Source organism: Aegilops tauschii, chromosome 7 (assembly GCF_002575655.3).
Source record: "Aegilops tauschii subsp. strangulata cultivar AL8/78 chromosome 7, Aet v6.0, whole genome shotgun sequence".
NCBI classification, from domain to species: Eukaryota; Viridiplantae; Streptophyta; class Magnoliopsida; order Poales; family Poaceae; genus Aegilops; species Aegilops tauschii.
In genome coordinates, this window is record NC_053041.3 from 123,559,639 (window position 1) to 123,585,051 (window position 25,413).

Here is a 25,413-nt window from a genome sequence, read left to right on the forward strand (position 1 = left end):
ATTTTAACTGGGCCCGCTTGTTTAGCTAGGTTATTTGTGTGTCCAGTTTCCTGATTTTGAGAACCTTTCGGAAGGTTCCGACTTAGTTCGGGTCCTTTTCTTTTTGTTTTCATGTTGTCTCTTTTTTTAAAAAAAATTATATTTTTCTCTTAAATCATACGTGTTTAGAAATTTCAAACAATGTTTTTTCTTTTCATTAAGAAAAGTCTGTGTTTGTAAAAAATGTTTGTATTTTAAAAAATTCTTCGTATTTACATCTTTGGATTTTCAAAAAATGTTTGTGTTATCATAAATTATTCATAATTTCAAGAAAAGTTTGTGTTCACAAAAATGTTCGTGTTTTAAGAAAAATCACATTATCAATTTTTTAAAAAAAATTCAAAAAGTGTTCGCGTTTTAAATTTTTCCCCCTTTTTAAACAAACCGATAAACCACGTGCTACAGTGCCAAGCCGCCGCAGAAACCAGGTTGCTACAGTGCCACTACAGGGAAAAACGAGTCGCTACGGAAAAACCAACTTGATACAGCAAAATCCGAGTGGCCCGGCTCAGGCAAGCGCGGTATGTGCGTTTGCTCGGCATTCTGCTGCAGCGAGCGGCACATACCTACAGGCAATAATACCAGCAAGGAAATCTCGAAAACTCAAGCACCGAATGCTGCGCGTCCTGCTCAACGATCGGGTTGATTTGCCAAGGAGGTAGCTCGTGCAATGTCCCTATGTGCAACGCCAGCAGCCAGCCGCCACGCCAGTTGCGTAGCGGATGGATGCCTTTCCTCGCGCCCCAGTTAGGGTGCTCGGGCAATGTCCCTATGTGCAACGCCAGCAGCCAGCCGCCACGCCCGTTGCGTAGCGGATGGATGCCTTTCCCTACGCCCCAGCTGGGGGCTATTTTTTTAAATAATACATTTTTAATTAATTTTCATAAATATTACGCTGGATAAAAAAATTTCAAAAATAATGCCTAGTCGGCCCACAGCAGGCCGATTGGATTCCAGTCGGCCTACAGCTGGCCGACTGGCCCCTGTCGGCCCACTGTGGGCTGATTGCGTCCTCGCTGTGGGCTAATTTTTTTGCAAAAAAAGTAGGCATAGAAAATATATGTTTAAAAATGTTAATCATGTAACTAAAAAATGTTAAACGTGTATAAAAAAATATTCCTGATGTATACAAAAAAAGTACAATATATATGCAAAAAAGTTGACATAAAAAATATGTTTTAAAAAGTGTTAATCATGTATTTAAAAATTGTTAAATTTGTGTATAAAAATGTTTCTTATCTATTCAAAAAATATAAAATGTGTATGAAAAAAAGTTGACACCAAAAAAATATGTTTGAAAAAAATGTTCCAGTTCCATACAAAAAGAGCAACCAATTATACTTAGGCCCGTGATGCTCCCATACCGGATCCGGAGCTGGAACATTTTTTTATACACGTTTAACCTTTCATTCCAATACATGAAACATTTTTGTATACTCGTTGAACATTTTTTCAAATACATGATTAACATTTTTTTCAAACATATTTTTTGGTGTCAACTTTTTTTCATACACATTCTATATTTTTTGTATAGATAAGGAACATTTTTTCAAATACATGATTAACATTTTTTTCAAACATATTTTTTTGGTGTCAACTTTTTTTCATACACATTCTATATTTTTTGTATAGATAAGGAACATTTTTTATACACACATTTAACAATTTTAAATACATGATTAACACTTTTTAAAACATATTTTTAGTCAACTTTTTTGCATATATATTGTACATTTTTTGTATACATCGGGAACATTTTTTATACACGTTTAACATTTTTAATTATATGATTAACATTTTTTTAAATATATATTTTTATGCCTACTTTTTTTGCAAAAACAATTAGCCCACAGCGAGCCAATTAGCTCCAGTCACCCAATCAGCCCACAGTGGGCCGACAGGGGCCAGTCGGTCCAATCGGTCTGCTGTGGGCCGACTAGACCCAGTCGGCCTGCAGCGGGCCGACGGTGTATTATTTTTAATTTTTTTTTACCCAGCGTAATATTTATGAAAATTAATAAAAAAATGTATTATTTAAAAAAAATTAGCCAGCTAGGGTGCTCGTGCCATGTCCCTATGTGCAACACCAGCAGCCAGCCGCCACGCCCATTGCATAGCGGATGGATGCCTTTCCCCGCGCCCCAGCTGGGGTGCGTAAGGGTTCATCGCTTTACCCGGATGTCGGAAAAGAAAAATGAGAGAATGCTAGAACACGGGGGCTGTTTGGAACAAGTAAAGAACAGCTCAAGATATATCAGGAAAATTCTGAGTTGACAGAAACTTCACAAATGCATTATAGAACCTGCATGCACTCTAAACTCCTCGAGTAATGAATGAGGCAAGCCTTTTGCCTCTGTTTCAAAAACAATTATGGAGCCTGTACATTTAGATGTGAACTAGAATGTATCCACAGTTTTGTTAATAATAATTCTCTTTTCTTGTGGGCTACAAATTAACATTACTTTCACAAAATTTTACAGACATGTATGTACATGCAGATAAAAAAATAGAATCTTTTTGTGACTTCTCAATGCGAGATTCCTAATTTTTTTTTAGAACAGCAGGCTACATAGAGCCCAGGAGACACCAAAACGTCACAGCTCCAGAAACCGCACCGTTCTACTCCCTCCGTTCGGAATTATTTGTATCGAAAATGGATGTATCTAGAATTAAAAAACGTCTAGATACATCCATTTATGCGACAAGTAATTCCGAACGAAGGAAGTACTACTTTTAATCGTAGTACTGCATATTTACAAGTGCTCCCATACAGCCAACATACAACATTTCTCATTACTACTGTACTTCAATCTACAACTAACTGATCTCCGAGGTTTGAAGGTTCAAATCTTCACATGACGCCACAAATTTCACCCATGGATTGTTACACAAAAACTGCTGACACAATCACATAAGCTAGAGCACACCTATGGAGGAACTCTCTGATTGAGGAATATCAGGTATTTTCTCCCTGGTTGATTGGCGTTTGAGCTTTGCGCGGTTCTTCTGCAGTTCCATGTTCGACACTCTCTCAGCCTCAAGCGCTCTCTCAAGCTGTCAAGTACACACGTGAACGAGATGATGATAAGGGAAATGCTTCTGTTAAAACTTAAAACAAACATCAGGTTCTGTCATTCATGATTACCTTTGCTGCTCGAGTGCTCCATTCGCCAAGGATAGCTCTTAGTCTCTCGTTTTCTTCAACGTACTGCATGTTATCATGTTCACCATCAACAAATAATGCTTTGCCTCCTCTTACAACGAGTCATATATATTTTGCCAGAACCGACTTGGAACTATTATCCGACTACCGCAAAATTTGCGGACAGACACACAAAACTTAACAGTAACATACTTGATTGTTGTTCCCACGAATGTGCTGGATCTCTGAGTCCTTCTCAGCAATCAAACCACGAGCAAGACGAAGCTCCGAATGCACTTGATTCATCTATAAATGATAGATGAGCAAAGTATTAGTCCATGCTGGACTATTAACAGAAAAGTATGATCTACATATCCTTAAGCTAACAAAGAATAGCTTTAGTATTCTTGTTCGCCCAGCACTGTACTTATCCAAGTCGAAGTCTCAGTAACATTTAGAGTATGAACAGAGGCAGAAAGAGAAAATTATCCACCAAGTATATATCCTACAGATTGGTCTGACACAAGTGGTGGAACACACTGACACTCAACAACCAACCTCACCATTCACTTAATTCAGAAATAACTACTACTACTTTGCAGTTATGAAAATAAAGTGATGTAGAAAAGGTAGTTCAAACACCAAATATTTTTAGGTGTTGATACCACCTCTGCCGTATGCATAGTGTGCAATATCTGGTTGACCGAGAGCAATTACCTCAGCAGACAGTGCACGAAGTTCTTGATCACGAGACGCCAAAAGATGAGTAAGATCAACCTGGCGAAATAAGATGAGAAACATAAATACTAAATCATGATGCGCCGATTCATCCAACATTAAGCAGGTTGATTTACAAATAATTAACATTAACAGTTTTTAGTCTGCTTAAGCATTCAACGGATGGCAGGCAAAGGTTTGGCGGTAGATTTAATTTGAACCTGAGGAGTGCTGGCAGCAACACTTCTATGGTACTTACTTAAGCTTTCTTGCAACCTAAGCACCTGATGTAGAAAAAAAACCCACATTAATCAATCAACGCAACACCACTATTCTAATAGCATAAATCAGAAATTGTTCGTAGCGTGTAATGCATTGACTATTCTACTTTGTAATGACAACATGTACAAAATGTCAAAACTTATTACAACACATGCCATTAACCACTTTCTGCAACGGTGTGCTGTGCCCAGCCAGTATCTAGAAAGAAAATAGGAATGATCAATGATGCCAAATGAGTAACAGACTAAATTACAACACATGTATATTGTAAGGACAACAGTTGAAAATCTTTCTCTTTAATAATATTCTCTACTACTTGACTATTCTTTGATAATAACATAATCGAGGAAAATAAACATGGCCAGTAAATGCAGTTGCTAATCAAGTACATGAAAAAAAAGAATTATTCCAAGTACCTCTTCACTCAGATAATGAATATTCTCCCTCTGGTACTGGAGCAATGCCATTTGTTGGTCAGACAGACGAGAATCATAGTACCTGCAAATATATTATTGTATCAACCCAGAAAGCTCAAATGACAGGAATGTTAATTGATTTCATGAAGAAAGTTCACTGATGGCTACAAGCTTTCAAAATGGCATTGATTTCTATTTTTGATATTCGAAATATTACCACAAAGCTCCTCTTCTCTACGAGACTATACCCTACATTATCATAAAAGCAAACACACAATAACTGGGTGTGGTGGCACTCAGTGAAAGAACAGACAGTTGTACATGCAAAGATAGGAGTATACTCCTATGAAGGAATTTTTAGATGTTAAAACACACGTGCTTTTACTAAAACGGAAAAGCATTTGCATAAGCAGTTAGTATTTGCCAAGAAAAAACACACAACCAATATAATTAGGTAAACCATATCAAGTCCATGTGATAATATATTGTACCTTACTAAGTCCATGTGATTATTAATGAAGCAACAAATATATTGTACCTTATCTCTTCCACCGAACTAGATGGTTGCAGTGCAGAATAAAGTGGCCGTAGAATGTCAGGCTGCTCATTCAAAGAGTTGTATTTATGGATGTGCCCTGCATATCAAAATTTAGAAAAGACAGACATACTATTACAAAATGTCATCTAATTGCTTGCAAGAAATGATTGGGAGCTATCGACTGAACAAAAGTCAGAGAACCCTTAATAACTAACGAGACTACATCTGGAATCACCATGTAATTAATGATTAATGAACAAATATGCAGAATTACCATCTGGTAAGTAAGGCTTATTGCATGTTTCTTGATCTATTGTCTACTGTGATTCAAGGAAAAACAAAGTTAATTGTTGACAGGAATTAAAAATCTAGGAAGATGGTTAATGAACTTTCCAACACTACACGGCCACAAACAGTTAAAGGAAGTCAAGCCCAAAAAGTTACCGAAAAATGACTAGTAATTTATGCTGGCTGCAACATACACAAGAATAAAATAGTTAAACCACACAACAGAATCCACCTATGTATAAGCTCATGAAACATCCAGCGGATATCACTTCAACAACTAGTGCAACCCTGCATAATTAAAAAGTGATAGCATTAAAAACCACATAGGAGTGTTTCATTTCTCTTTAGAACCAAAGCAGAATAGCCGCAGTATCCCGCTACATAAGAAACCAATTTAGCATATGCGTACTGAAATATCATTAAAGTCGGAAAGACATAATACGTCAGTATGCATCATAAGTTCCGCTGAGGGCAGTGCACAAGATTTAACAAGTATTTTTTGTGTGTAGCTTGCCTACCTAATCATTTTTACTCTAACAAAGTGATGATAATAATCTAAAACTGAAGTTCACTATGCACCTAACACCAGGTGCACTAAAGAATTATAACCATATTTACTGTATCCTACACGCTCCTATAATAAACCTTGAACTTCCTGAATAACCAAGAGCTTCACATGTCATGATATCAGTATAAAAGAATACTAAACCTCCACCTCAAAATGGCATAAACTATGCAAATGCATTCCTTACATTTTCATCCTAAAGATACCAATAATGCTTTTATTTACAGAATGCAGCTTATGGTCATCTTAACCTTTTATGTTAATGACAAGGTTAACTTAAGGAAAGCTTATACTCAACTCAACATAAGAACTGTACCTGAGCAAAACTGAAATTGATAATACTTCTACTTGAGGCTGCCAAACTAGAATTAAGAGCAATAGGGCAGTACCTGCAACCATATTTTTAACAAAATAATTCGTCACTATAATTGCATAAAGAGATCAAACATGTTGATTTTACTCCAAATAATTAATGTAAAATGTAAAATAAAAAGAAATAACAATATTATACTCCCTCCGTTCCAAAATAAATGTCGTGGTTTTTGTTCTATCTAAGGTACCAGCAACTAGCATGAATGTGTTACCAAATCAGCAGATGCAGAAATATAATAACAGCCAAACCAGTATAGATTCTACCACATAATGTCCAGGCTGAGGTAAAAACAACCCAGGTACCAACATATTCACTACAAAATGCAATGCAGATCAGAAGAATAGCAGTTTCTTAGTACAATAATTCTCCTTGAAGGTTTAAAGAAATAAATGGTAGGTGCTGGCATTAGAACATAGCAGATACTCCGTAGCACACATTGGTTAGCTAATACTTACCGCAAGCAATAGCGGCAAATGGAACTCGAGCAATGCGCTTCAGTTTTTGGCTTAAATCATAGTAGCCCTGCATTTACAGGATGAAGCTTGGTAAATGGTATGATAACACTATACCAATAAAAGATCCCAACTAACATAAAATTAGATCCAAGGAATTATAAAGCTCGAGCACTGTATCATCAAGTAAACATTACAGAGCTAATATGTAACATTTAGCCATGACTTAAAACAAAGGTTAATGAACAGACTTTAGTCGCAGCAAACCATAACAGTGAATGGTTCATGGCTACACACTGATGGTTGATAGCCCTTTTATATTTTTGAAATTACACATCATCGGCAATATTAATGTGTCAATCCTCTATTTGCGCTGACACAGAATTCATAAAGACCTTCTCTTTCTTTTCTTTCGTGACGTACCTGTAGTCGCACTTTTGTGACCTGATGGACCCAATATTGTTGGAATATACCTGTAGCAAATTTCTGTTAGAGGTTACTCCATAGAAAATCTACCAGTATAGATAACCAGTAAATTAAACAAGAACCTGTAATAATAAGAAGCAGAACATTGCAGCTGCATAGCAATGGAAGGATCATGTCTGGTATAAGAACAAATATCCATGGAGCTGCTATGACAACACCAGCATAACCTGCCTAGAGAAGAAGAAGAAGTTAATCACACAGCTGCCAGAAACTGCAAGGGAGAAAGGAAAACAGTAGCACAATTAAAGGAGTGAAAGGGACTAGCAGGCATAAGATACATATATTCTCCTGGCTAAATATAAAGTAAGATGAAGTAAAAACATGTTTCAAAGGTCTCTCCAGCAAAATAAGAAAAGATAACATGGTCTACAACTATTAATAAAATAATGGAAACCTAGCAAATATTCACTTGCCAATAAGATACAGTACAGAGTGCCACCAACTATGCTTCGAGGCTGCCGCTGACCAGATAGAGGGGCTTCATGTACTACGTCAACAAATCTGGAGAAATGGTAGGAAAGGAGGAAATCAGATTGCAACAACAGATCAACATAAGAAGAAATGAATTAAATGCAATCATATAATACTTGGTGTTGCTATTTATGCTTATGAAGCTTGCTATCCAGGTGCCAGAGCCATGAGTTGGCCGCGAGATCTTATGGGTTTCACCTCTAGCCTACCCCAACTTGTTTGGGACTAAAGGTTGTTGTTGTTTATGCTTATCCTTGTACTAGTGATGTTTGTATTCAGAAAACTAGGCACCGCTGATATAGTGGCATACGTAAAAGGCAGACAAAGCAAACACACACAAAAAATGGAAAAACATAAATCCTGCTGCTGTGGCTTGACAAAGCAAAAGACTAATAAAAAAGTAATACATGATTGGAAGAGTTTTTACGTAACATAAACACATTCAGGAAAAATATCGTGAGGCGTATGTTCATTGCAATTGCACTATGAAATGTACCAAGTATAAGGAAAACTAAGGTTAACATCAACAAAAGAGAGAATACTAAACTATGATGGAAAATAAGAGCCTGTATGAAAGATGACAGCACTGTCATTGCGTTGCAAAACTGTTGTGCATGGAAAACAACAAATCACAGAAAAACCAGGACCACTGCAGAGCCCTGTGTGATCACTGCAATTATCAAACCTGAACGGTAAAAATAAAACTACATGACAGAGACTAAGATCTTTTTGTTCACTAAATGACTACAAATTTGCTTCTCTTGATGAAATGTTAACGCAAATGTCCACCAATAAAACATAACTTCAAATTTATAACCAATATAGTGAACTTATATGAAGATCATTTACAGTTTTTTTCCTCAAAAAGCTCCTTTACGCAGCATGTTGTTGTTCATGCAACAGCTCATTTTTTTTTAGTGATTGTGTGAGTGTGCTGTGGGGTGTGCCTTATCTAAGTATATAGAGTGTTCTTCTCATCATCGATGAAAAGTAATTTTGTTTCTCAAGAAAAGAAAGATACAGACTGAAAGTCTAAAACTGCCGCTATTTGTTTACTTATTGGATTTAGACAAGATACCATCATATATTCATGAACTTGCATCAAAACAAATCATATATCATGCATCATCACAATAATCACATAGACTATCAAGGTGGTTGACCACCTTAAACTCAGAATTGCTACATGGACATGCAACTGGTGCCTCCCTCACACACAAATGGGTCATGAAATAGCTAAACCAGTCAAACTCTGCACCAACGATGAAAAGGCAGCACATGAGCTTGTATCTAAACGATGATATACAACATTTTACACACGGACTGCCCTTAGTTCCTCCCCAGCCACACTGCCCAAAGTCACACAGAGCTTCGCAAACCATATGCACAACATGCAGCAGAGCGGAGGCAGGTTGCTGTCCACGGATTCAGCAAACTACGATATGATTCCTCCCTCGAAGAGGGGCTACAAGATCAGATCAGGGATCTGGCATGTTCTACAAGCACCATGGTGCGGTTACGGGGGCGGATCTCTGAAGCCAGATCGAATTCCTCCGCCACAAGCATAACTAGAGCGAGCGTCGAGCCAGGGTTGCGGCGACTCACAGTGCTTCCCCTGCAGCGTCGTGCGCAGCCGCGGACGCCGCCGCCGCGCCGCGCCGCTCGTGCGCCATCTCCTCCGCCGCCTGCGCCCGCCGACGCCGCGGCTGGAGCCGTCAGCGTGGCGCCCCCTCCCAGCACTCCGGAGTCGGATCGGATAGAGGATCGGCCGACGAGCAGCCGCCTAGACCACGGTAGACCAGTGCGGACTCTAGCGTTTCTGCGGGGTAGCGGCGCAGCGCCGCCGAGGAAGACGACGCAAAACGGCGAGAGGCGTGGTGGCCCCTCTCCACCGCGGAACCGTTTCGCCCAGTAGCAACCGTTCGATCGCAATCCAACGGCAGGGAGACGGTCTGCTGAGGCACCTGGCTGGCCATAACTGGCTGGAGTGCGGCCACTTTTTCAGCCGGGTCCTTTCCTCACTCCTCTCGCCGCCGCCGTCGCCGTCACCGCCGACCTCCTCCGCTCCTCCCTTCGCCGCCGCGCCTCCCTCTCCGTCCATCTCCCTGCTATCCGGTACCACTCTCGCCGATTGGACCCACTTCTAGCGGCCCGCCCAGCTCGACAAGTAGGGTACGTGTTTCTCGAACCGATTCTCTGTGCTCTGCCACACTTCTCATCCCGGTTTGATTGTCTAGCCTATAGCGTAGAAGCGGTAGGTCAAAATAAGCTCCATGGCTAGGTCTGCTTGCTTGTCTGCCTGATGGATTCATGGATGCTTTTAACCACTAAATTGGCTCTATTTATTGGGGAAAAGGTTCCCCAAAATAGCGAGATACTCTAACAGAGACCTCTAGTGGCTTACTGGTTAGGTTCTGGTGGAGTGATCTCCTGCGCTGAGCCGCCTGGCAATGGCAGCGTAGGGTATGGATCCGACCAAGAAATAATCAAATAACAGAGGGTTGTGTACCACTAGCCACATCTAGGAGTGGTTGCCGTCATTTTTGTTGCCTTGTGTTTGATACTTTGTTACAGAGCAGCAAATCCAATATTTAGAATGAGCGGCATAGGGTTTGTGTAAGTAGTGCCAAATATAAGTGGTCAAGAGTGACTTTATGTACAGCGATGATTGTGTATAAAATGCTAATGTATCGCGTACGCGTAGGCTAATTCAACCCTGAAGAAAGAGTGTAGGCTTACAGGACTGTGCATGTCAACTTTTCTCTCTTGAAATGTTGATGGCTCATCTGCGTGCACAATTTATAATCAGAGCTATGAATCAAGAAATCTAAGGGGAAATCGTGATGAAAAATGAATAGCTGTAGACTGTAGTCACAATGAGATAAGATGGTTTGTCTATATACTGTTACTGCAGCTGAAGCAAAATTATGGCCTCATTTGTTCAGCATTTCAAATCTTAAAATCATGGAAATAAAAGAAACTGCAAGCTCATCTCCTTTCTTGCTAACTATTTAGTTTAATTTTGCTACGTTCTGCTGCACTGCCAGTTTACAGTAGAGTAGTCTTGACACTTTCCCTCTTTTATGCTGAGCTATCCAAAGTTTATTATCCGTTGCTTGCTCAACCTGAGTCATGGAATGCTTGCAGCAATGAGCACAGCCATGGATGCTTCAGTGCCTGTTGCCGAGCAGGAGGTATGTTTTTCACATTAGGGTAAAACTTGCAGTTGTTACTGGATTCCTAGATTACTTTTGAGTCTTCCATCTATGCATCCCATTGCTTTGTAGTTTAAAACTGTACATGACACGTACGTTATACATGCTCATTAATATGTAAGGCAGGTACCCTCAATCTCAATGTTCTATTAAATTTTGATTCCATTTTCAGTGTTACCAGTGAAGTAAATCCTGGATTAAATCCTCACATTCTTACTTTGATCGATTGAATTGCTCGTATTGCAGGATGGTACTGTGAATATCTTGGGTGGGAAGAAAGTCGCAGTTGTATTTGTTCTAGGTAACTTCTGTATTCTGTAACGATGGCTCCAACTTCTTCATAGTGGAAAATGAGCTTGCTGTCAGTACCTATGCTGCTGCCAATTCATGGTTTCTCATTTTATGCAAATCCACAGGTGGTCCTGGAAGTGGAAAAGGTACACAATGTAGCAATATTGTGGAGCATTTCGGATTTACACATCTTAGTGCTGGAGAGCTGTTGCGCTCAGAAATCAAGTCTGGTTCTGAGAATGGGTAACAAACCCGCTCGACCCCAGAGGCTATATTCCTTATTTTATTAATAACACTTACATGGCTATTTTTTCCTACAGAACCATGATTGACAGCATTATAAAGGAAGGGAAAATTGTTCCATCTGAGATAACCGTAAAGCTCTTACAAGAAGCTATGATAAAAAGTGAAAATGACAAATTCCTCATTGATGGATTTCCAAGGAATCAAGAAAACCGTCTGTCATTTGAGAATGTTGTAAGCCCACTTTGTTTTCGGACTTCTATAAAATAATAGAGTTCCTAACTTCAAAATTATTTGGTACTTTGACCTTTTCCTTTTGTGTTTTAAAAGCAAGCTAACAACCTTTAGTTATTTTACATTACTGCAGATAAAAATATCTCCTGAGTTTGTGCTATTCTTTGATTGTTCTGAGGAAGAGTTGGTAAGGCGTCTTCTGGGTCGCAATCAGGTTAGAGTTAATCTCTTATGTTTATTTGCTGGGTTGTATGTGACATGATCTCTTCATTGCTTCTAACATTGTTTTCCTTTGTTGATCAACTGCAGGGAAGAGCTGACGATAACATTGAGACTATCAGGAAAAGATTCAGAGTTTTTGAAGAATCAAGTTTGCCTGTAGTTCAGTACTATGACTCTAAGGGCAAGGTTAAGAAGGTATATCCATTTTTATGTAAAAGGATGTGACACGCTTCTGCACAACAACTTATTCTTCAGTGTCACATAAATACTCGTTGTGATTTATAATAGGCACATATCACCAGGAAACGATTCAGTATTTTTGTACAATCCAGCTACATATAGTTGAGTACTATGATTCAAAGGCTAGGTTAAGAAGGGGGTATGATTTTGAGTGCAAAAGCATATGTCATTCTTCTGTAGAACAGTTCATTGTTAACAGCCTCATGTATCGACTTTTCATAAATTAAGAGCCATGCTGTAGAATTTTTTAGTATATCTCGTAAATGCTCCTGTAGTTCAGGGTCTAACTGAGTGCAGGTGATACCTGGAATATCAATAATAAGCACACATGAATTCAAGCATGGTGGAAACAAGTAATTTATAGAATACACTGATCTCAGTGAACCAGTGCCACACAACAGAGCATACTATCAGCAGGGACATTGGGAATTTGGAATGAATATCTCATCCTTGAGTAGAGGCTGTAGAGAATATATAGTAGCGAACAAATAGGTGCATTTCTACAAACCGATGTATCAAAATTTTCAGTGTGTCAGGACTTTATTTTTTGTGTATGCTCTTCCATTAGCGCTTGGTTGATATGCTTTCTCGATGTATGCACTTTGATCACCTGTTGTCCAATCCACTGTTTAACCAGATTAATGCTGCAAAACCAATCCCTGAGGTGTTTGAAGATGTGAAAACCATTTTCCAGTCTTATGGCCCAAAGGTAATGTCATTTCATACCCAATTGACTAAGTTTCGATAATTTCTTAGTTCACAGATGAAATATAAATACCATTATTTACGACAGACCGTCTTTTTGCAAATGGTAACAATATGTTCTTCTCAATCAGGCCGCATAGCGCTCATGCGAAAAATATGTGGTTCGCTAAAACGGTATGAGCTCTCTTAACTGTTTTTTTTTTCTGTTCCATCAACTCAACATTGAAAGTGAGAACTTAAAAGTCATAATTTCCATCTGCCACTCACTTAGGGCCGTAATCATGAAGTAGGATGGAAACCTACTCGGCCAGACTTGCTCGATGAAATAAACTGTTACTGCTGCTGTTGTCGTGCGTGGCCTCATGGCTTCCACTACGTGTGTTTTCAGGTGACCCCAGGAGTACCGAAGGAAAAGGGTGGAAGCTCACGGCGCGCTACCCTGCCAGGATGCCACTAGATAGTTCATCATCTGATTTATAACTATTTCTGATCTTCATTAGTGAGTATAGAGGAACTGGAGCACATATCAGTTTACCTGTGTGCCCACCTCGCTGCCGCAACCTACCGTCCCATTCGGTACTATCGTCAAGTTATGTAGTCTTTATGGACATGGTTAATGATATCTTGTCAGGAAAAAAGATTGCAATTACTCATTCGGCCACATCACTTGTCGTTTGTGATTCAGTAGCAATTCTGTTTGGCCTTCGGGAAAAGATTGCAATTAAGCCATATGCATTATGTCTTTTGTTCAAAACTACTCCCTCCGTTCCTAAATATTTGTCTTCCTAGAGGTTTCAAATGGTGACTACATACGGAACAAAATGAGTGAATCTACACTCTAAAATATGTCTATATACATCCGTATGTGGTGACCATTTGAAATCTCTAGAAAGACAAATATTTAGGAACGGAGGGAGTACTTATTACCTATGTTATCAAAGGCTGATATCACAGTAGCGGGCATTTCAGACAAAATGGTTATTTGTCCACAAGGTGATTAGACTTGCATTATGTACCCTAAAGTTGTCTGTCAGTTGATAAAATACCCAAAAACAGAGTCTATAATAGGGGTATGATTTATCATTGTGTTGAGTCGATTGACGCTTTTGCCTTCATTTCTATGTATTTCTTCCTGAAATGGATAGATGGATGCAAAAATGTTCACGACGTATAGATTAAAATTACGATTAGGATCACAACGTTGCAACACGCAAGAATGTGGCGTTGATGAAGGCGGCGTCGCTGGGACAGCAGCAACAACATTGCTCACGGCTGAGGCTGAGTATTATTTTGTATTTGCGCCAAAATACTTACCGGGTATTTAATCAATTGACAACCAGAACTCCAGATACATAATCCAAGCCCAGTCAACTTCTGGATAAATAACCGCCAATTTTTGCTTGTCTTTCAGTTAGAACTTTAGAGCCAAACAGGGAAGAACTTGGAGCGATTCCAGATAGTACTAGTGTAAGGGAAGGGGAACGGTCGAGGAAATCAACAGGTGTGTGGCCTTGTCGCTGAACCGGTAAATAAGACCTGAGTTAACTGAACTTGAGCCAGGTGTCCAAATATTCAGAGTAAATAGCATAAAACTACCACTTTTCGTCCTATGGTTCCAAAAAACCACCATTTTTTTGTTTGTGACTGATACCTACCACTTTTTTCGTCGGTTGTCTCAAAAAACCCAAATCGCCCGTTGCTAGCGTTTTAAACCGTTTTCTGACGGTCCGGGCCCGCCTGTCAGGCCACGTCAGCGCCGCGCGTGACGGCGAGGCCGGTAACGGCCGTTACTCGGACCGACCGGCGCGGTCGGACCGCACCCGCTCGTGCGCTCATTACTCTGCTCCCCTGCCCTCACTCTCACTCTCTCCCCTGCCCGCACTCATTCCTCTGCTCTCACTCTCACTCTCTCGCTCCTCTCCTCTCTGCTCTTCGACGCCGGCGGCGACTTGCGCTGTGGAAGCTCCACCGCCGCCATGCCTTCCTGGAATGACGGGGATACGAGCTCAGAGGATGAGTGCGACATCACAAGCATGGACATGGCTCTTTTGGTAAGTTTTTCGATCTGCTGAGCTAGGGTTAGGGTTCATCTAGGAGCTAGATTAGGTTAGTGTTCATCTTGGTGAGCTAGGGTAAGCTTTGTTTACTGTTATTTAGTAGGCAGGGTTATGGTTGCTGTTTGAGCTATGTTTATGTATGCTTGAAAACTAGGGTTTGGGTTAGGGTTCTTGCTGGATTGGGGAATTAATTTGTGATCTATGTCTGGTTCTGTGAGCTAAGATGATTTTGTTCATCTGTTCATGCAGGAGACCCCTGACACCACCGTGAAGCCTCTTTTCTGTGGCCAGCTGGAGCTTTCTGAACCCACCTGCATGATGCACCACATGAGGCCAATTAAGTGTGTGGCATTTGAAGGAACCTTAACTGGAAGGCGTTTCTATGGTTGTCCAGTGCAGCAGGTATAGTACCTTAATTGGAATCATTTTCTTCTGAACCCACACATGTATTTACAAGGATGACAAGTTGCTGTTCTGAACCCACACAGTATTATGTTGACAAGTTGCTCTTCTGAACCTACACTGTATTATTTAGGATGAACTGCAATATGCCTTGTATTAAGGTATTGAGGGATATGGTTACTATCAAAAATGCTTATGTATAGGAAGCATATATCTGTGAATGTACTTGTACAAGCAGGTTGGGTTTCAGTTATAGTTTGAGTTATATTAAACAACATATTCAGTTTACTTAAGCCTCACCTTTAGTTTCTTAGTCTGATATGATTTGTTGTTATGAAATTGAGTGCACTTAGTGATGTATATTTCAATTTCCAAATGCAGAGTGAAGGTGTTAACTGTGGTGTTACTGAGTGGGTTGACAAGCCCTGGCATCCAATTCTTCAGAATTGCTTGTCCAGGCTGTGGGACATGTACCATGAACAGAATTGTGGCAGGGTAGTTGATAAGCAGAAGTATGAGAAGCATTTGGCCAAGCTTAAGACTGAAAATGACAAGCTGTGCATTGAGTACACAAAGCTTGTCCAAGATGTTTGATTGGCAGGATGGTAGGGTAGGCCACATGGATAACCAGAAGGCAGTTGAGGAGGAAGAATTTGAGAAGAAGAAGAAAGAGGTAGAAGAGAGAGCTAGGTTGGAGGTTCAGATGGAGAAGCTCAAACTTGCCAAGGAACAAAGGTGCATTTTACAGAGCCAAGCTAACATTATCAAGAATACCAGGAAGGCAAAGAAGGAGGTTGAACAGGAGAGAGATTTGCTTAAGATAGAGAAGGCCAAGCTTGAGCATGTGGTGAATGAGCTGCTGAGTGATGGGCATGCAAGCAAGGAGAAACTTGAGAAAATCAAGGCCATCCTTGATTCATGATGTGTGTTCTGCAGATGGTGAAGTACATCCAAGGCCTTTATAAGTATGTGGCCTAACAATCTGATGTGAAGATATGGGGTGTACATTTTGCGGAATGTGAAGCTAATCTAGTCTATGTCTATGCCAATGTTAAGAACTGTTGTTATGCTGCTAGAACCTTTAATGCTAAGTTATGAACTAAGTTGTAATGACTATTCTGCCTGTATTTGAACCTCTTCTGCTATGTTATGGAGTCAGTGATAAGCACTGCTGGAGTATGCTATGTGTCTTTTTATGTTTAGAAGGTAGTTATGTTTATTAGTGCTTTCTACCTGGGCTTTGTGGCCCAGTTATATTTACAAACCTAGGCCTACTCCACCCACCCTCCACTGCTCATAAATAGCCTACTCCACCCACCCTCCTCCCTCCAGAACACAGCCGCCACACCCCACCTCTAGAAACCCTAGATGGATCCAGAGCTTGGGGAGGTGACAGATGAGGAAGAGGAGGCAGTGCAGACAGTGGATGTGAGGAGGCAAAGGGCTCGCCCTGCAGTGCAGGCAGTGGAGTGGGAGCTGGAGTTCAAGAGGAGGCTGGCAGAGAAGATCTTGGAGAAGTGCAACTCAGATGAGTTCACAGTTCTTGTCCCTGGCGGCAGGCGCAAGAGCTTAGGGAAGATCATCAGGTGGGCTAGGAGACAGGCAGTACTCGCTCCTCACCCTTCTACCAGAGCAAAGTGGTGTCATTTCTTCGATCATTACGATTGAGAGTTGTTGGTAGTAGTTTTTTTAAGTATGAATGAGAGTCTGAGCTATGTATCCCTTCCATTTCTGTACAACTCTTTGTATGAAAGAAAGTTTGGATGGTGGAATCTATGAATGTTTGAATAAATGAATCAATGTTTGCATTAGTGTTCTCTAAATCTACCCAGAAGTCACAAACACTCAGGTTGCATAATGCAACCACTTAGGTTTCAGCAAGCAAATACATAGGTTTCATAAATGCAAACACTCTGGTTTCAGGAAGCAAATACATAGGTTTCATAATGCTAACACTCAAGTTTCAGCAAGCAAATACATAGGTTTAAGGTTGCAAACACTTAGGTTTTAGCACTCATACAACAAGACAACTTTCTCAAATGTTGGAATCTTCAGTAGTTACCACTAGCTGTGAAATATGCCTTCCACTTTCCAGTTGGCTTCCTAACCCTCTTGGACCCAATCTCCATCTCAGAGTTGGCAGCTTGCCTTGGAGCATTGAAAACTGTGTACCCTCTGCTAGCTGTTGATGCTCTGGTGTTCTTTGCTGGAGAAGCAATGGATGACCTTGTGTTCTTGGCTGGTGAAGATGTGCTAGGAGCCCCTGTCTTCTTGGTTGCTTTGGTCTTCTTGGCAGGTGCTGATGTGGCTGGTGCTGGAGTAGCAGAAGCAGCTCCCTTGTTCCTCTTTGCTGGTCCTGGAGTAGTTGTGGCTGTTGCAGGCCTCTTCCTAGCTATGGCTGGTGCTGATGGTGCTGATGGTGGTGGTGGGGGTGAGGGTGGGGGTGCAACCACACCTGTAGAAGCTCTGGTAGATGAAGAGTAGTCTGACCTATTCTCCTGCACATTTAACAAAGTAAATTATAATTAAACCACCTAGCCTATAAAACAGAAGTTTCTTTATCAATAAGTATACCTGGTGATTATTCTTTCTCATCTGCAGTTTGGGTTTCAGTGGAACACCACAAGTGGTCTATCTGTGACCTTGCATATTGCAATTGCTACAGGTCACTGTCCCAATTCTTGATGTATCCTTCTTGGCAGGCACCTCAAAATTTCCTTTCCTCCTAGCTGTCTGCTTTTTACCCTTCTTTTCTTTGAATACTGGAGGAGATATGTCATCCCCCATGGTGTGTGGCCAACAATCAGGGCCTGGAACAGGGTATATAATATGCTTGTAGGTTTCACAGTAGAGGGGCTTCTTGAAGAACTCATGGACAAAATCTTCAGGGTGTAGCTTCACCTTCTGCATTGCTGCTATAGCATGACTACATGGAATAGCTGTCATATCCCACCTCCTGCAGTCACAAGTGTAGTTGTTTAGGTTTACACAGTAGGTCTTTTCTGAACTACTTGTAACTTGCCAAATTCCTGGTCCAGCCATATATGCATCACAATATTTTGCCCACTTCTTGGCCTCCTCCAATATCTCAGAGTAAGTGGGTGTGATATCCCACCTACATGTCTCTGTCTTCTCCCTAATCTTCTGAAACTTGATCATGAGTTTTGTCCTAATTCCTTCAAGCATTGTCCTTATGGGCTTGTTCCTAACATCCAGAATAATCCTGTTGAAAACTTCACTAAGATTGTTTACAACAAGGTCTGTCTTGCATATAGTATCCATTCTATGCCTGGCCCAAGTATGGACTGGTATGTTGGACAACCACTTCCATGCCTCCTCACTCTCTTTCTTCAATGCTTCCATGCCCAGATCATGCCCATGCTTAGTGAAAGAATATGCAGCCTGGTCTAGATGTTTTTTCAATTCATCCCCTCTAAACCCAGCTGATTGGAAGTTGGCATATATGTGTCTTAAACAAAATCTTTGAGGGGAATCAGGAAATACATCCTCTATTGCATTGAGCAGACCCTGTTCATTGATTTTGTATTAATAACTAGTGAAGTAAGTAGAGAAAAACAGTACATAGTGCAAGGAAAAGCAGTACATAGTGCAAGGAAAAGCAGTACATAGTGAAAGGAAAATCAGTCAAATCATGAAGAGTAGTTGTACCTTTTGCCTGTCTGACATAATTGTGTAGGGCCCAAACTTGTTGCCACTACCAATTACTGTCCTTAACTGTGTAAGAAACCAAGTCCAACTATCTGTCTCCTCCTTGTCAACAACACCAAATGCAATAGGGAAGATGTTGTTGCCATCCCTCCCTGTTGCTGCCAGGATTTGCTGCCCAGTGCTTAGTTTGATGAAGCATCCATCAAGACCTGCATTTTAATCCATTAGTAAAAAGCAACATGTAATGCAATCCCTATTTAAGCACTATACAGACTAGATTTACCTATGAAAGGCCTGCAACCATTTAGGAACCCCTCCTTACAAGCAAACAGACAATAAAACATGTAATGAAACCTTGGGGTAGGTGCTGGGTGGAGTTCAAATTCCTTTGTTGTCACAACACACCTACTACCAGGGTTTGTGTCCAAAACACACTGCAGATAGTCTCTTAACCTGTAGTATTGTGTCTTGTGATCCCCTTGCACAACATCAACTGCTTTCCTCCTTGCCCTGTAGGCCAAACTTTTTGGAACATGTACTCTAATTTTTTTTTTGTATAACTCAGTATAGTCTCAACACCTGCACCAGGATTGGATCTTACAGTATCCTCAACAGCCTTTGCAACCCACTTCATGGTAACCTTTGTGTTCTCTCCACTTGCTCCACAGGTGTGATCAAGATTCATCTTCTTGATGCTAAAGGTTGACTCATGGGCAATCGTAGAAGCAGTAATATAAAACTCACAACCATGCTTTCTATCTGAGCACCAGGCTATGATCCTACTTGGATCATTCCTATGGTACTCAAAGTTCCTAAGTGTCCTAACATGGTAGTTTCTCAATGCTTCTCTGAACTCTACCACATTCTGAAAGCACAAATGAATCCTAAACTGTTCATGTACATCAGGCCTAGAGGAATCATACCATATTCTCTCCTTCTTCTTCTTCTTCTTCAATTTTCTCTTGCTGCCACAAGGCAACCTAGGTGCATCATCTTCTTCATCAGAAATGCCTTCATCACCTGGAAAGCAGAACTCATCAGCTTCTGGCACGAAATCTTCAAACTTTTTGTGATCTGGCTCACTGTGTGATCTGCTTGTTGGGCCTTGTTTCCTCACAGGTATCTTCTGTGCCACAGTTTTCACATGATCTGAAACTTCTTCTTCATCATCTTCTTCAGAACCATTTGGCTCCTGCCAAAACTCTGAGGGTTCAGAAGCACCCCCAAAATAATGCTCAGCCATCTCTTCCTCTTCCCTGTAGTGCCGACTTGTTCCTTCACCACCTTCATCTTCTCCCCTAGCCCAAGACTTGTATGAAATTTTCTTCCCTCTGTAATCACCCCTGAAAAACTCAAAATCTGAAGAGGATTTGTCCAACTCATCTTCATCTTGATCTTCTGCTTCAATGCCTTCAATTTCCACTACCTCTTTTCCCTTGTTGAAATTACAGCTCTGTTGTGTGTTAAAATATGGATCAACAGGCACAAGTGGGGGCTGTGAAGAATTTGAGACAGGGAAAAGGACACCTTCTTGGGAAACACTATAAACAATGGGATCACCAACTTGACTAATTGGAATCTGCTCTTCAAGCAAGGTGTGGTCCATGTTTGCATCTGCTGGATTTGGGTCACTAGCCTCTCTCACTGTTATGTTCAATATTTTCGTCTCAGCAAACAAATCTAGCATCTCCTCCACCTTCTCATCACTGTCCAAAACCTCAATCCCCTCCAGCCCCTTACCCTCATCCTTACATATGACAGATAGGTATCCAACCCATAGCCCTCAAGTTCAATAAGTGCTAACAAAAACAGGTAATTCATTTCTGATAAGGAAAACTTCCTTTCCATGTTGTCTCTACACTGAAAATGCAGCCTCAATTCCCATACTTCATCATCCAAACTATGCAAAAAAAGAAACAACACATTCAGATTTCTTCAGATTTTCAAGTTAAAAAGTATGCAACAGTTTCACTTGCACAACATATCATCCAAACCTAAACCCTAATTCATATATTGAGTACAATGTATACATAATAATATACCAAAGAACTAATTCATTAACAATATAAGAAACAAATCCTAACCCTAGTTCATAAATAAACTAAGAAAAATAATTAAAACAATTCATAACTTACTCCACGCCACCAAGTGAGGAGGCCCACTGGTGCCCGCCTTCTGGATCCGCGTGGATGCATTTGGCCACTGCCCTGGCCGCGCGGAACGCCGGCAACATTTGGACCTCCTGCGTCGGTGGCCCAGACGAGCGCTGGGTCGGGAAACTTGCGCTGCCTAGCCACTTGTTGACCTCGGAGTGAGCACCGCCCTCGCCGCTGGCTGTCGGCCCAGGCTTGCCGTCGTCCTTCTTCTTCGCCTCCGCCATCGTCGGGGGAGACAGAGAGCACGGGGGGAAGGAGGAGCGAGAGAGAGATGCTGCCGACAGAGAGAGAACGGCAGCGAGCGAGCGGGTGCGGTCCGACCGCACCGGTCGGTCCGAATAACGGCCTCGCCGTCACGCGCGGCGCTGATGTGGCCTGACAGGCGGGCCCGGACCGTCAGAAAACGGTTTAAAACGCTAGCAACGGGCGATTTGGGTTTTTTGAGACAACCGACGAAAAAAGTGGTAGCTATCAGTCACAAATAAAAAAGTGGTGGTTTTTTAAAACCATAGGACGAAAAATGGTAGTTTTATGCTATTTACTCAAATATTCATGCATGCAGTTCAGCGCCCGACTGACCCGCGCAAACGTCCCGTCCGCGCACCACCGGTGGGATCGATACGCGGCAGGGGGCTGCGGTATGGCAGTCGGAGATCCTCCATCGTACACTCGAGCCTCTCCCGGAAACTCTTGTCAATCGGGCTCCAGGTGTGACAGCCGCCGGCGTGGAGCAGCCGGAGGCGCGGCCAGTGCTTGACGAGAGCGGCCAACGAGGCTCGCTCCATCAGGGAGCTTCTTCGCCACCGCGTGGATGAAGTGCCTGCTCGCCATGTCGTACCAGCACGTCACGTGGAGGCTCCGCAGCAATGGCGCCTTGTTGATAAGAAACATGGCGGATTATCAGTCGGGATCTCGGGTTTAGGAGAGGTTCATACGATCGATCGGCTCGCGTGCGTGCGTACTTGCGGGCGAGGAAGAGCAGGAAGGTGCTGCTGACGCGGCCGCGGAAGGACTCGCAGCGGCCGGCGCTGCGCCGCACGGCGGCACGCGCCATCGCCTGCCAGCCCGACGGTGGGTCTGGGTCCGCGTCCTCGTCAGCGGCGAGGTCGATGTGCCGCCACAGTAGCGGCTCGTCGAGGGCCAGCCGCCGGCACGAGGCGCACGCGCGGCCGGCGCCGCGGAGGACGTCGGCTTGCGGGACAAGGCTCAGGATGACCCACAGGACGTCGCGGGGCAGCGCCGCCCAGTCCCTCCACTCCGCCTCCCAAGGAAGGCCATGCACATGCCGCACGTCCTTCCTGCGGCGGCGGGACGGCGGATCGGGTGCTGGGGCTCTGGCTCTCCGCCTCGACCTTATTCCCGTCTTGTCTTCTCTGGTTAGGTTTGTGTCTCCACCTAGATCGAGCGGAGCCTATTAATGTAAGAGCTTCTTCAACCGGACCTCTCAAACCCGTCTCATAAATAAAATTGAGCGGTTCTGGCATCTAGCGGCAATATAAAAAGCTAGTCATTTTGCTTTAAGAATACACAGCTACCAAACATGTCAACATGATACGCAAGATCCCATCAGAATCAGCTTTAGGCTGATGGTAAAGGGTTTGCATGCATGTGCTGCCATTCTCTCTCTTCGCTCTTCCAAACTAATTAATCCATTTATTTCACCTTTAATAACTTAAATCCTTCGTATCTCATAAACCAAATTCCAATTCCCAAACTTTTTCGGAAAGACTAACGCCCACACGTGTGGGCGTCTGACAACTCTCCCACACGCATGGATCCTCGTCCAACCAATTCTGCACGAAGCTTGGCGCGTTCTAGCAGTTTTTGTGTGCCACGTAGGACTGAGCTGGTGTGTGGGCATTCATCCGGTCGCGCACACGTCCTTTTTCACCACACGGGGGGCTGGTGTGTGGGCATTTAGCAATTCGCCCACACACCAGTTTTCACGCACGCAGAGGGCGGCTGGTGTGTGGGCGTTTATCACTTTGCCCACACGCCCGTCTCCTCGCCCACACCCAAAGCTATCAGTTGCCATGTGTTTCTGCAGGGTACATGGCAACTGCCCTAGCTTTGCTTGTAAGCAGATGGCAACTCTCTTTTACCCGAGTTGCCATGTGTTTTTGCATGGTACATGGCAACTGCCCTAGCGTGCACGTAAGCACATGTCAACTCTTTCTTTTACATGGCAACTGCCTTAGCATGCTTGTGAGCACATGGCAACTCTCTCTTTTACCCGAACATGTTTTTTTGCCATGCCTTTTTTGTAGTGCTACATGGCAACTTCCTAGTGTTAGTAGGTGGCAACTCCTAAAGTTTTGAAATCATGGCAACTGCAGTAGACTAGACCATACATGACAACTGCAGTTGAGCAACCATGGGCAACTGTAGTTGTCCGACATGGCAACTGTAGTTTAGCGACATGGCAACTGCAGTTAAATGAACATGGAAGAGGGTCCAGACCATGGCAACTACGGGGACGCGTGGTGACTGTCACGCGGGGCGTGCGGGACTATATGGTAGGAGGCTTGACGTACGGGCGTGTGGGCGTTATCTATTTTGCCCACACGTAGGCATGTGAGAGGGACCGCGAGAAAAAAGAGAGGCGTGTGAGCATTACTTGTTTTGCCCACACGTATGCGTGTGGGGCCTGTGGGCTGATCCTCTTAAACATCACACAAACCGTGTGGGCAGACTCCTTAACGCCCACACGTGTGGGCGTTATCGGCGTCCAACTTTTTATATATTTGAACTCCTGTCGCAAAGACCTTTAAAACAAGACCGATTTTGGATACATTTTAAATCAATTTGAAATTCATGAAACATATTTCACATAAATCATATCTATTTCAATATCACATTTTTGAAAAATAATATTTCAATCTTCTCAAATAAATTTTTACACATTTAAAAAATAATTAGTTTCGTAAGATGACATTTTGGTTTCATATTGTTTTCATTTTTAGAACCCACATTTCACTTTTCATAAGCTTGTTTCACAAAAATGGTATCTGTTTCAATTCCATATTTTCAAATAACAAATTTCTCTCTTTTGAAATAAACTAGTACACATTTTTAAATAACCATTTTCATAAGTTAACATTTCAGTTACATATTGTTTTCATTTTCAGAACCCACATTTCACATTTCACTGGCTTATTTCACAAAAATCATATCTTTTTTAATTTCATATTTTTAGAATAACATGTTTCACCCATTTGAAATAAAAAGTTACACATTTCCAACAAATCAGTTTCACAAGTTGACATTTCAGTTTTATATTATCGTCACTTTCAAAAGCCGCATTTAACAAACATGACATATATTTCAGTTCCACAATTTTCAAATAACATATTTCACTCTTCAAAAAGATGTTACACATTTCGAAATAATCAGTTTCACAAGTTGACATTTCAGTTTCATATTGCTTTTTTACTTTTAGAACCTACATTTCACTTTTCACTGGTTTGTTTCCCAAAAATCACATCTATTTCAATTTCACATTATTGAAAAAGCATATTTAGCTCTTTTAAAATAAATTGTTGCACATTTCAAAATTTTCAATTTCACATTTTTTTGCACTTTCAGAACCTACATCTCACTTTGCACTAGCTTGTTTCACAAAAAGTACACATATTTCAATTTCACAATATTGAAAAAGCAAATTTCGCTCTTTGAAGTAAATCAGTACACGTTTCATAATTTTCAATTTCACAAGTTGAGATTTTAGTTTCCCAATTATTTTTTCACTTTCAGTAGGTGGCTTCTTTGACAAAAATCACATCTATTTCAATTGTACATTTATGAAATAACTTATTTTACTCTTTTGAAATAAAAATGTTACACACTTCCAAATAATTAGTTTCACAAGTTGACATTTGAGTTTCATATTTGGGTTTAATATGTTTATGTGAAAAATGTTATTCACATATTTCTAGTGAAATATGTTAGTTTCAGATTTTTCTAGTGAAATGGATTTATTTCACATATGAAATGTTGAAAATTAAATGTGTTTGAAATATATCCAAAATTGATCTAGTTCTGAAGTTCTTGACACCAGGAGTCCAAATATATAAAAAGTTTCAAAAACGAGTCTATAGTTCAAAAGATATGGTTGATTAAAATTGTCTAAGAGGAAATAAAGTCTATGGATTTGTTCCGCGGGTAAAGTGAGAGGAGAGTCTTCCATGTGTACCGTCCCTGACAAAAGGTG

At 41.5% G+C, this 25,413-nt stretch overlaps 3 protein-coding genes across 7 annotated transcripts; 1 reads left to right on the top strand and 2 right to left on the bottom strand.

Annotated features, from left to right (window-relative positions):
• Positions 1–2,807: 2,807 nt before the first annotated feature.
• On the bottom strand, positions 2,808–9,957 carry LOC109732606 (protein FIP1). Of its 3 annotated transcripts, none has more exons than XM_073503831.1 (14): positions 9,734–9,957; positions 7,708–7,799; positions 7,361–7,465; positions 7,236–7,285; positions 6,816–6,882; positions 6,304–6,376; positions 5,655–5,710; positions 5,135–5,231; positions 4,597–4,678; positions 4,120–4,182; positions 3,899–3,958; positions 3,395–3,487; positions 3,185–3,247; positions 2,808–3,093 (listed from the first exon to the last, which is right to left on the bottom strand). In XM_073503831.1, the coding sequence occupies exons 1-14, from the start codon at positions 9,868–9,870 to the stop codon at positions 2,956–2,958; spliced, it is 1,176 nt and encodes a 391-aa protein (XP_073359932.1). In that variant the 5' UTR covers positions 9,871–9,957; the 3' UTR covers positions 2,808–2,955. The 3 variants fall into 3 exon arrangements, with proteins under 3 accessions (XP_073359932.1, XP_020147379.1, XP_073359933.1); XM_020291790.4 differs by lacking the exon at positions 9,734–9,957 and adding an exon at positions 9,375–9,657 and having other exon boundaries at positions 7,712–7,799; XM_073503832.1 differs by lacking the exon at positions 9,734–9,957 and adding an exon at positions 9,375–9,657.
• LOC109732607 (UMP-CMP kinase 4) lies at positions 9,742–13,657 on the top strand. 3 transcript variants are annotated; one of them, XM_073503834.1, is made up of 10 exons: positions 9,742–9,941; positions 10,917–10,963; positions 11,231–11,285; positions 11,401–11,518; positions 11,596–11,752; positions 11,886–11,966; positions 12,062–12,169; positions 12,852–12,923; positions 13,051–13,093; positions 13,308–13,657. In XM_073503834.1, exons 2-9 carry the CDS (start codon positions 10,919–10,921, stop codon positions 13,057–13,059), a joined length of 645 nt encoding a protein of 214 aa, XP_073359935.1. In that variant the 5' UTR covers positions 9,742–9,941; positions 10,917–10,918; the 3' UTR covers positions 13,060–13,093; positions 13,308–13,657. The 3 variants fall into 3 exon arrangements, with proteins under 3 accessions (XP_073359935.1, XP_020147380.1, XP_073359934.1); XM_020291791.4 differs by having other exon boundaries at positions 9,788–9,941; positions 10,871–10,963; XM_073503833.1 differs by having other exon boundaries at positions 9,788–9,941; positions 10,871–10,963; positions 11,596–11,749.
• Positions 13,658–21,896: 8,239 nt separating this feature from the next.
• LOC109732621 (uncharacterized) lies at positions 21,897–22,687 on the bottom strand. The gene is given in 5 exon segments (XM_040395707.1): positions 21,897–21,993; positions 21,995–22,084; positions 22,173–22,240; positions 22,243–22,598; positions 22,654–22,687. Coding segments are annotated over 5 exon segments (645 nt in total).
• Between the last annotated feature and the right edge of the window lie 2,726 nt (positions 22,688–25,413).